Source organism: Haliotis cracherodii, unplaced genomic scaffold (assembly GCF_022045235.1).
Source record: "Haliotis cracherodii isolate W230 unplaced genomic scaffold, xgHalCrac1.p SCAF_1, whole genome shotgun sequence".
Taxonomy (NCBI): domain Eukaryota; kingdom Metazoa; phylum Mollusca; class Gastropoda; order Lepetellida; family Haliotidae; genus Haliotis; species Haliotis cracherodii.
Window position 1 is genome coordinate 4,478,798 of NW_027266264.1, and position 11,718 is coordinate 4,490,515.

Sequence of the window (11,718 nt, forward strand, 5' to 3'; positions counted from 1 at the left end):
AAAGAAACAAACATTACTCTAATACATCCTTTTGCAATGAATAAAATGAAGTACATATACAATGATAAAATATGTTTGTATAGAATATTAGAAAAGAATTATGTTCGTACTTATGTCAATGAAGTCAAAGGAGTCGAAACCAAACAGTAGCATCGGGTTGAAGAACCGGCACTCAGGATTCACTGTTACATGGTTAAACGTCCAGTTAGATACTTGGATCCATGGCGGAGATAAGGTAACCTAATAAGATTGTATTAATCAAGATAACGGAAATAAATTATATACATATACTTGATATATATTCTGTGAAATGATAGATTTAATCTAACACGCTTACAATACCTAGGAATATAAAGAACCAGCTTCTAATTTAAACATCGATCCCAAGGATGGGGTCAGATTGTACCATTATAAAATTGGGTCATACCACAAATTAGAGAAACCGACTCCTAATCTCCTTAGGGAAACTTTACCTTACTTTCAATACTCTCAGTCCTTGGTACACTGTACCCATTTCAGCAAGTCACTGATGCTTCGTACCCCCTACACTCTGCCCTTGATACCTTATAACCCCTTCACCCTGCCCTTGATACCTCGTACCCCCTTCACCCTGCCCTTGATGCCTCGTACCCCCCTTCACCCTGCCCTTGATACCTCGTACCCCCTTCACCCTGCCCTTGATACCTCGTACCCCCTTCACCCTGTCCTTGATACCTCGTACCCCCTTCACCCTGCCCTTGATGCCTCGTACCCCCTTCACCCTGCCCTTGATACCTCGTACCACCTTCACCCTGCCCTTGATACCTCGTACCCCCTTCACCCTGCCCTTGATGCCTCGTACCCCGTTCACCCTGCCCTTGATACCTCGTACCCCCTACACTCTGCCCTTGATACCTTATACCCCCTTCACCCTGCCCTTGATACCTCGTACCACCTTCACCCTGCCCTTGATACCTCGTACCCCCTTCACCCTGCCCTTGATGCCTCGTACCCCGTTCACCCTGCCCTTGATACCTCGTACCCCCTACACTCTGCCCTTGATACCTTATACCCCCTTCACCCTGCCCTTGATACCTCGTACCCCCTTCACCCTGCCCTTGATACCTCGTACCCCCTTCACCCTGCCCTTGATACCTCGTACCCCCTTCACCCTGCCCTTGATGCCTCGTACCCCCTTCACCCTGCCCTTGATACCTCGTACCCCCTACACTCTGCCCTTGATACCTTATACCCCCTTCACCCTGCCCTTGATACCTCGTACCCCCTTCACCCTGCCCTTGATACCTCGTACCCCCTTCACCCTGTCCTTGATACCTCGTACCCCCTTCACCCTGCCCTTGATACCTCGTACCCCCTTCACCCTGCCCTTGATGCCTCGTACCCCCTTCACCCTGCCCTTGATACCTCGTACCACCTTCACCCTGCCCTTGACGCCTCGTACCCCCTTCACCCTGCCCTTGATGCCTCGTACCCCGTTCACCCTGCCCTTGATACCTCGTACCCCCTTCACACTGCACTTGATGCCTCGTACCCCCTACACTCTGCCCTTGATGCCTCGTACCCCCTTCACCCTGCCCTTGAGACCTCGTACCCCCTTCAACCTGCCCTTGATGCCTCGTACCCCCTTCACCCTGCCCTTGATGCCTCGTACCCCCTTCACCCTGCCCTTGAGACCTCGTACCCCCTTCAACCTGCCCTTGATACCTCGTACCCCCTACACTCTGCCCTTGATACCTTATACCCCCTTCACCCTGCCCTTGATACCTCGTACCCCCTTCACCCTGTCCTTGATACCTCGTACCCCCTTCACCCTGCCCTTGATACCTCGTACCCCCTTCACCCTGCCCTTGATGCCTCGTACCCCCTTCACCCTGCCCTTGATACCTCGTACCACCTTCACCCTGCCCTTGACGCCTCGTACCCCCTTCACCCTGCCCTTGATGCCTCGTACCCCGTTCACCCTGCCCTTGATACCTCGTACCCCCTTCACACTGCCCTTGATGCCTCGTACCCCCTTCACCCTGCCCTTGATACCTCGTACCCCCTTCACCCTGCCCTTGATGCCTCGTACCCCCTTCACCCTGCCCTTGATGCCTCGTACCCCCTTCACCCTGCCCTTGAGACCTCGTACCCCCTTCAACCTGCCCTTGATACCTCGTACCCCCTACACTCTGCCCTTGATACCTTATACCCCCTTCACCCTGCCCTTGATACCTCGTACCCCCTTCACCCTGCCCTTGATACCTCGTACCCCCTTCACCCTGTCCTTGATACCTCGTACCCCCTTCACCCTGCCCTTGATACCTCGTACCCCCTTCACCCTGCCCTTGATGCCTCGTACCCCCTTCACCCTGCCCTTGATACCTCGTACCACCTTCACCCTGCCCTTGACGCCTCGTACCCCCTTCACCCTGCCCTTGATGCCTCGTACCCCGTTCACCCTGCCCTTGATACCTCGTACCCCCTTCACACTGCACTTGATGCCTCGTACCCCCTTCACCCTGCCCTTGATACCTCGTACCCCCTTCACCCTGCCCTTGATGCCTCGTACCCCGTTCACCCTGCCCTTGATGCCTCGTACCCCGTTCACCCTGCCCTTGATACCTCGTACCCCCTTCACCCTGCCCTTGATACCTCGTACCCCCTTCACCCTGCCCTTGATACCTCGTACCCCCTTTACCCTGCCCTTGATGCCTCGTACCCCCTTCACCCTGCCCTTGATGCCTCGTACCCCCTTCACCCTGCCCTTGATGCCTCGTACCCCCTTCACCCTGCCCTTGATGCCTCGTACCCCCTTCAACCTGCCCTTGATACCTCGTACCCCCTTCACCCTGCCCTTGATACCTCGTACCCCCTTCACCCTGCCCTTGATACCTCGTACCCCCTTCACCCTGCCCTTGATACCTCGTACTCCCTTCACCCTGCCCTTGATGCCTCGTACCCCCTTCACCCTGCCCTTGATACCTCGTACCCCCTTCACCCTGCCCTTGATGCCTCGTACCCCCTTCACCCTGCCCGTGTTACCTCGCACCCCCTTCACCCTGCCCTTGATACCTCGTACCCCCTTCACCCTGCCCTTGATACCTCGTACCCCGTTCACCCTGCCCTTGATGCCTCGTACCCCCTTCACCCTGCCCTTGATGCCTCGTACCCCCTTCACCCTGCCCTTGATGCCTCGTACCCCTTTCACCCTGCCCTTGATGCCTCGTACCCCCTTCACCCTGCCCTTGATGCCTCGTACCCCCTTCACCCTGCCCTTGTTACCTCGTACCGCCTTCACCCTGCCCTTGATGCCTCGTACCCCCTTCACCCTGCCCTTGTTACCTCGTACCGCCTTCACCCTGCCCTTGATACCTCGTACCCCCTTAACCCTGCCCTTGATACCTCGTACCCCCTTCACCCTGCCCTTGATGCCTCGTACCCCCTTCACCCTGCCCTTGATACCTCGTACCCCCTTCACCCTGCCCTTGATGCCTCGTACCCCCTTCACCCTGCCCTTGTTACCTCGTACCGCCTTCACCCTGCCCTTGATACCTCGTACTCCCTTCACCCTGCCCTTGATACCTCGTACCACCTTCACCCTGCCCTTGTTACCTCGTATCCCCTTCACCCTGCCCTTGATGCCTCGTACCCCCTTCACCCTGCCCTTGTTACCTCGTATCCCCCTCACCCTGCCCTTGATGCCTCGTACCCCCTTCACCCTGCCCCTGTTACCTCGTACCCCCTTCACACTGCCCTTGATGCCTTGTACCCATTTCAGCTTGCCCTTGATACCTCGTACCCCTTCACCCTGCCCTTGTTGCCTTGTACCCCCTTCACCCTGCCCTTGATACCTCGTACCCCCTTCACCCTGCCCTTGTTACCTGGCATCCTCTTCACCCTGCCCTTGTTACCTCGTACCCCCTTCACCCTGCCCTTGATGCCTTGTACCCCCTTCACCCTGCCCTTGATACCTCGTACCCCCTTCACCCTGCCCGTGTTACCTCGCACCCCCTTCACCCTGCCCTTGATACCTCGTACCCCCTTCACCCTGCCCTTGATACCTCGTACCCCCTTAACCCTGCCCTTGATACCTCGTACCCCCTTCACCCTGCCCTTGATGCCTCGTACCCCCTTCACCCTGCCCTTGATACCTCGTACCCCCTTCACCCTGCCCTTGATGCCTCGTACCCCCTTCACCCTGCCCTTGTTACCTCGTACCGCCTTCACCCTGCCCTTGATACCTCGTACCCCCTTCACCCTGCCCTTGATGCCTTGTACCCCCTTCACCCTGCCCTTGATACCTCGTACCCCCTTCACCCTGCCCGTGTTACCTCGCACCCCCTTCACCCTGCCCTTGATACCTCGTACCCCCTTCACCCTGCCCTTGATACCTCGTACCCCCTTAACCCTGCCCTTGATACCTCGTACCCCCTTCACCCTGCCCTTGTTACCTCGTACCCCCTTCACCCTGCCCTTGATGCCTTGTACCCATTTCAGCTTGCCCTTGATACCTCGTACCCCCTTCACCCTGCCCTTGATACCTCGTACCCCCTTCACCCTGCCCTTGATGCCTCGTACCCCTTCACCCTGCCCTTGTTGCCTTGTACCCCCTTCACCCTGCCCTTGATACCTCGTACCCCCTTCACCCTGCCCTTGTTACCTGGCATCCTCTTCACCCTGCCCTTGTTACCTCGTACCCCCTTCACCCTGCCCTTGATGCCTTGTACCCCCTTCACCCTGCCCTTGACGCCTCGTACCCCCTTCACCCTGCCCTTGTTACCTCGCACCCCCTTCACCCTGCCCTTGTTACCTCGTACCCCCTTCACCCTGCCCTTGATACCTCGTACCCCCTTCACCCTGCCCTTGATGCCTTGTACCCCTTCACCCTGCCCTTGTTACCTCGTACCCCCTTCACCCTGCCCTTGATACCTCGTACCCCCTTCACCCTGCCCTTGATGCCTTGTACCTATTTCACCCAGCCCTCGGAGACTTGTACACTCGGTTGTCTCAAGCTGATATTACGCAACAAAGATTGGTGTAGCTTACTCTTCTATTTTCAGATAAATTGACTAACATTGTAATTACTTAGTATGTTTGGCAGCAGCCATACCCGTAGGGGAGTCACAGCAACCAGAAGTCTTGCAGGTATACATTTGTTCTTGATAAAATACGTTGATAACTACCATCAGAGCCCTATCAATTACCAGCAACAAATAGGAATTAATTCACCAGTATCGGAAACCCATGCAATTAAATTCAACGATTAATCAGAATGATGAAACGAATAGAAAAATTGATAAATGAAATTTGATAAAATCAAAGCAAGTCACCTAATTAACGATCAGCACTCAACCTCCACAGCCAAACGATAAGAATACAATAAAGTCTGGCATATTTGACCTACATAGAGGCCATTTTGATATTTGTCTTCCCGCCGCTCCAACATAGTTTCTGACACAAATCCGACTGTAACATACGCTCCTATAACAAAACCAATCGCCAGAACTGGCTTTACAATGAGGTGAACTAGTTTCTGTGATATAAATTGCCTTGATATCAGCCTGTGACAAATAAATTTGAAAGGCCTCGGACTTTCCTTCATAACTCTACTCTAATTCTACACAAAGAGATCGTGTCAAAATTAAGTCCCTATCGCTGACTGATATGCCAATAATATGCCATTCTTACGAATGTTATCAAATAGCTGAAGTGTGCCTCTTTCTCCAACTGCCACCATTTCAACGGACGCCAATTATCCCCTGATGAAAAAGCCGCCATTGTGTTTTTGTGACCAAAGTGAAACTTCAAAGGAAGCTGGTGAGAACTGCAATTCATCTCAGCGTTAGTTAGCGCCAATTTCTGTCAGTTTACTTCTTGTTTCAAGAGCCTGCTTTCCTTCTACAGAGCCGACGCATCCACTATTCCAGACACGACGTGGAACAGGGAGTTAGTCTTCGTCATTCTGACACACGGGGAGGAAGTACAGCTGACTTCCGGTCTCGCTATGCCTGCTGGGAAAGACCAGATTGAGAAGATGGCGTGTGTCGCAAATGAAACCAATTGGAGATGCATTGGTTTCGAAAGAAAATAACACAGCCCATGAAAGAAAATATGACAAAAATCAGCCCTTAGTTCATGTATCCTTTCTCACAAATAAGTTATATGTCCGACCGCTTATGCATGGACACCCGATGTCTTGATTGGTCTCACCGCTCAAACTTTTGAGTACGCCTTGTTTTTAACGATTCTTTCTCAAACGGGCTGTGTTATACGCGATACAGTGATTGTTTAATGAAAGGGGGTCAACGTTACATGGAAAACAGTCGCCGGACTCTGCAAAAGAACAACTACGATACCCATAACAAATACATCACCATCGAAATTCCATTCTTGGTTTAAATTTTCGCTACCATGAAACATCGGTGTGGATCTTTGATCCTTGAAAGCTGTGTTTTAACTGGGGTTCGTTCCAATGAAAACCTCAACACATGTACACAATAATTTCGGATACAATGTACATGAACATACATAAAATATACGGAAATCTATATTCATTAGTCTTATTCATTCTATTTCACATAAACACAATTGACAGTGGAATCATAGGTCTTGCTGAACATTCCTCAGATAAACAATTGACTTGCCTTTGTATGTGTTTGTGACGGGTGCCACCGGTGCGGCAGGATGCGCTCAGCTTTTCGCGATCGCCTGGTATCATTACTATTTAATAGTGATCCATAAACACATGCTCCTGATATAGTCGGAATCGTACAATGGACTCAGCATTATGCAGTGGTTGCTTTTGGATATGGAAAGGATTGTGTCGCTTTATTTATCAAAATCTGGGTTTACGTAAGTGGATAATTATTATGACACAAAAAATACGTAAGTTAGTGAGAGTATATTCTAGGCTTTTAAATAACGGGAGATATGAAGACCAGATTGATCTGATTTCAAAGGAATAACAAATCCTGCTCTATTGGCTTATTCTGGTTTATGCTGTCATTGGAAGAGGCACCGAGTCAATGAACACCTGACAAGTGCTAGCGTCAAGAATCGACACATTGTTCGAGACCAGCCAACATTATGAGCCACTATTATCGCAGCTCATCTAGAATGCTGCTATATTTTGAAAGATTGATGGATTTTGTGGCACCATATTTGGAACACAGATGGCCTACTACTGAAAACTGTAGTCCCGCAATTACCAATGATTTCACTATAATATTAATTATTTATTCCTCGGCTACATGGGACTGAAGAGATATAAATATCAAGTAGTTGGAGCTGACAAGATACGAAGGTACATGTGGAAACAATGTGTTAATGTTCGTCGCCTGGCAGTGTATCATCTATCAAAATTAATTCAGGTATGGTTTTGAAAAGTGCATTTTTTTAATCCAATGTGAACGTTTCATAATGGAACAATCACTGTGGACATCCCGGATTCCGAATGCTCCCGAGTAATTCATGCTTGCCGGTAAGGTCGACTTGACTGGGGAACGGATGGTTTTGTCTGTGACTGTTTGCGTATCAACAAAACACGGTAGCCTAGATGGTTGCTCATGCCTTCAGGCCCTTGTTTGGCTGGCCCACACCAAACCACTACAACACCGACACAGTAAGTCAGGTTTCGAGTGATTGCGGGAATATCAATAATTTGTGTGCGTGTGTGCGTGTGTGTGTGTGTGTTCAATCTTCGCACACTTATATCATATTGTTGTCTACGACAGCAGTCACTTATGCCAGTCACTCAGTCAGACAGACAGACATACAGACAGAGAGACGAAGCAGACATTACAATATTTTGAACTTGCATTAGCAGTAGCAGTTATAATAATTAATTTATTAAATGTTGTCTCAAATAAATGATGAGTGGATGACATTTATAATTAACCTTTCACATTTATTATCATCGTTTATGGACGAAATCGTTTACATCCACGGACCGACAATTTACATCTTGTTACATCTTACAATCGCCAGACGATTTCTCTATTTTTCAACAGTTATAAGCATAATAATGTTTTGAGGGCATTGTCTGGGACAACATCACAGCAAAACAAAACATGACAATTAGTCATCTTCGATATCTCCGAAACTGGCATGGTGTGTAAACATCCGGTCCGGTATACCGCGGAGGGTGGTAGTATGTTACAGACGCATTTGATCACATCGGAATCAGCTTTCATGTGAGGATCAATCATCATCCCTGATTCCCTGACTAGCCCATCTCGAAAGCTTGACCACTGTCGCCTGTCATCTTTTGCTATCACCGCTGTATTTTTGTATTTGATATTGACCACTGCCATTACATTATATAATTATATTTCGCTAATGAATATTGCACTACCACTATATTGTTCACTGCCATTGTAATTGCTGTGCAGTAATTATATTGATTTGTAAACATAGTGAACTGTGTAATACAATTATTGATTGTCTACTACTTGTTGGTTGTTTGTTGGTCTCACACTAAAATCTTTTACGTACGGATGTCTCATTAGGATCACAGTCTACTGACATCCGATATATGCTGACATTAAGATGAGGAAAGGATATAAGTTTACAGTGAGTTCATATAAGCGATTTAACAAGAAAGAGGATACATGCAGGTCTGGTTGCAACGGAAGATCATATACCTCCACGCCAGTTTTGACAAAGGACTATTATGTGAACTGTTTGTAGAGGAACTTGGCATCGGTGAGATACCTTCTAATCCAACACACAAAGCCAGTCCTTTGTCTGAGAAAGAATAATGTGACAACCATGAATCCAATCCAGCTGTATCGTGGAACCCTTAGCTTCACAAGAATCAAATATACAGAGATATGTATAACAGTTATTCTGACAACAATCAAACAAGGAATAAGAAGAATATATGAGACTAGTGGTGTTAATCACATGTTGATCTTGAAAAATTCAAAAGATTTACATGAAGTCATAGAATGTCAGACCAATTTTAAAACGTTTAATTGTCCCACCCATTACCCAACTATCCCTCATGATAAATTAAAAGAGTAATAACTTTCTCTAATCATCAGGGCTTTTTTTCCAAGGCAGCAGTTTGGAAAATTGGTAATGAATTAGGCCAATTTATTACAACCGAAAGTAATATTTAGATACCCAAATGCGTAATTTGCTGGATTTCCTGATTGACAATATCGTTGTCACATTTAGGGATAAACATCTAAAAACGTAGTAGGTGTCCCCGTGGGTACTAACTGTGCCCCTCTCTAAGCTGAAGTGTGTCTCCTTACAGGCGAATAAATTGTAGGATTTTTACTACTTTTTTAATTAGATCAAAGAACGGACACAGATATGAATATGATTATATATATATTATATATAGACGACCTAATCTCTTTCAACAATGTCATGATAACTGAGTATCTTCACCTATCAAGCAGAGTTAGAAATCAAAGAAACAGTTGAGAAACCGTTTTCAGTATCCTACCTGAATCTATGCATAGATTCTCAAAATGATGGCAACTTCTGTACCAAGCTATATGACAAGAAGGATGAGTTCGATTTTCCCACGTGAAATTCCTTTTCCGTCGAACAATATACAATCAGCTACATCTAGGTACTTACGAACGTGTACATATCATTCACGAAAATGCAGATTGTGCTTACAGTTAAGCTTTGCAGACAGGATTTTGCCACCAAAGGCCTTGTTAAGTTATCCCAGTAATGTTATGGAGACCTTAAGAGGAATTTACTAAAAAGATGTACGACACGTTAAGTGTGTTTGTGACGGGTGCCACCGGTAGGTCAGGATACCATTTCGCGAACACCTGGTGTCATCACTTATCGATAGTGATGCATACACAAATGCTTATGATAGAGTCAGGTGGATTTCTTATCTCTCCGCGGGTCTGTGTGGCTGGAGGGGTGGCTTCGGTTTTCCGGTGGTCAGCTTTGCCTTTGTGTCAGACGGTGTTCCGCCGGCTCCGGCTTTTGGTGTCTGCAGTTAACAACTTTTGAGATACAATCCAGCATGCTCTTTATACCAAGATTTCAAAGAGCATCATACGACTCTCCCTCAGACATTGTTTTTTTTATCAGTATTCGGTTTTATGTTTCAGTATTCGGGGCCTCAGTGGCACTATCAAGTGTTTTATGGTAGATGTGAGGAGTACAATTTCAAATTGGAAGCAGCACTGACAAAAATAATGACCGATGCAATTCCCTATTTGGACGTGTAGCGTGTGTTCCCGTATTTGTTTCAGGTTAACAATTGACTTGCCTTTGCACTCTATTTGTGACGGGTACCACCGGTGGGTCAGGATACGCTCATACTTTCTCGAACACATTCTGTGATAAATGAACACATGGTATTGTCGGAATCGTTTAACGGACTCTTCTTTTAGCAGAGATCTATTATGATAATGGAAAGGGTTTTGTGGCTTTTATTCAATAATGCATGACATTTCCTTGTGCTGAGTCCTGTACACACTGATATGTAACACTGCAAGTACTGTCAGTGAAGTATTCGTTAATAAAACACAATTTGCTGTCGTTACATTCCACACAACAATAATGTGTGAAGACGACACATTTCTACCCATGACAAATTCCACTACTTGTGGCTGCCAAGACTCAGCATAAAACTACCGACCTGTAGGTCATATATATTTGGGTGAGGTTGACAATAACAACCTTCGTCAGTTATTCAAATGAGGACCAACATATCGCGAGCAGCCTCCTACCAAGTTTAAAATCCTTATGGATGCTGTCGAAGAGAAGAAGGGGAAACCTGTTGAATGTATTTTAGAGTGGGTTAAGTCAGTGTGTGAAGTTGTTGGTGGAATGACATGCCCTCTAATAACATAACCATTATATGTAAGCATCACTACATTAAATATTTGTTAAAGAAACTTGGTGTAAGTGACATATTAAATAATGCCACATATAAAGCCAGTATGTTAACTGAGGAAAAAGTCTATCAAACATCATGCATCATTACCATCAACATTTTGCTTGATTCTAATACCTGAAGACATGATTGTACATTCCCCCTTTGTATTGGATTTCAAAGCTCCATACAAAATCCGCACAAAGAGAGATATATTGCTGTGTCCAGCAAATGTACCACCTAATGCATGTACATGTCTCAAAGATTAACCATAATCCTTAATACAATCAAGGAAGGACTTTGAGACAAGTGGAATTAATACCATGTGGGTTCTCAAAAACTCAAAGGGTTTGCTTGACTTTTCACAATCTCCGAAAACAACCAGGTTTACTTCTGTCAAAACATTTGGTTTTTCAACTTTGTACACCACAATCCCACATGACAAACTTAAGGAGACACTTCATTCCTTGATCCATGGAACGTTTGCTTCAAAACAAGGTGACCATTGATATAGTTACATATCTATCTTCAGAGGTTCAAGATATTTTGTCAAAAATGAGAGCAAATGCCATTTGAACTTTGCTGAGAAAACAGTATGTGAAATGCTGGATTCCTCATTGATAACATCTATGTAATATTTTGGCGTGAGACATTTAGGCAAGAAGTAGGTATCCCTATTGGCACCACCTGTGCTCCCCTTCTTGCTGATCTGTTTCTTTATGCATATGAATCCGAATTTCTGCTCGGATTGGCATGGTCAAAACAAGGTAATTGGCCAAGAAGTTAACTTAAGCTTCAGGTATATCGAACACCTGGCATCATCACTATTTGATCATGATTTATAAACACGTGCTTATGAAATAGTTATATGGAAAGGG

At 46.6% G+C, this 11,718-nt stretch overlaps 1 protein-coding gene across 1 annotated transcript; it reads left to right on the forward strand.

The window, feature by feature from the left end:
- The first annotated feature begins 529 nt into the window (after window positions 1-529).
- On the forward strand, window positions 530-4,609 carry LOC139453874 (mucin-17-like). The gene has a single exon (XM_071235327.1). It carries the CDS (start codon window positions 530-532, stop codon window positions 4,607-4,609), a length of 4,080 nt encoding a protein of 1,359 aa, XP_071091428.1.
- Window positions 4,610-11,718: the final 7,109 nt, after the last annotated feature.

Excerpts from the sequence above, each read along its gene's own strand:
- LOC139453874 (XM_071235327.1), top strand. The coding sequence starts at position 530 with ATGCTTCGTACCCCCTACACTCTGCCCTTGATACCTTATAACCCCTTC.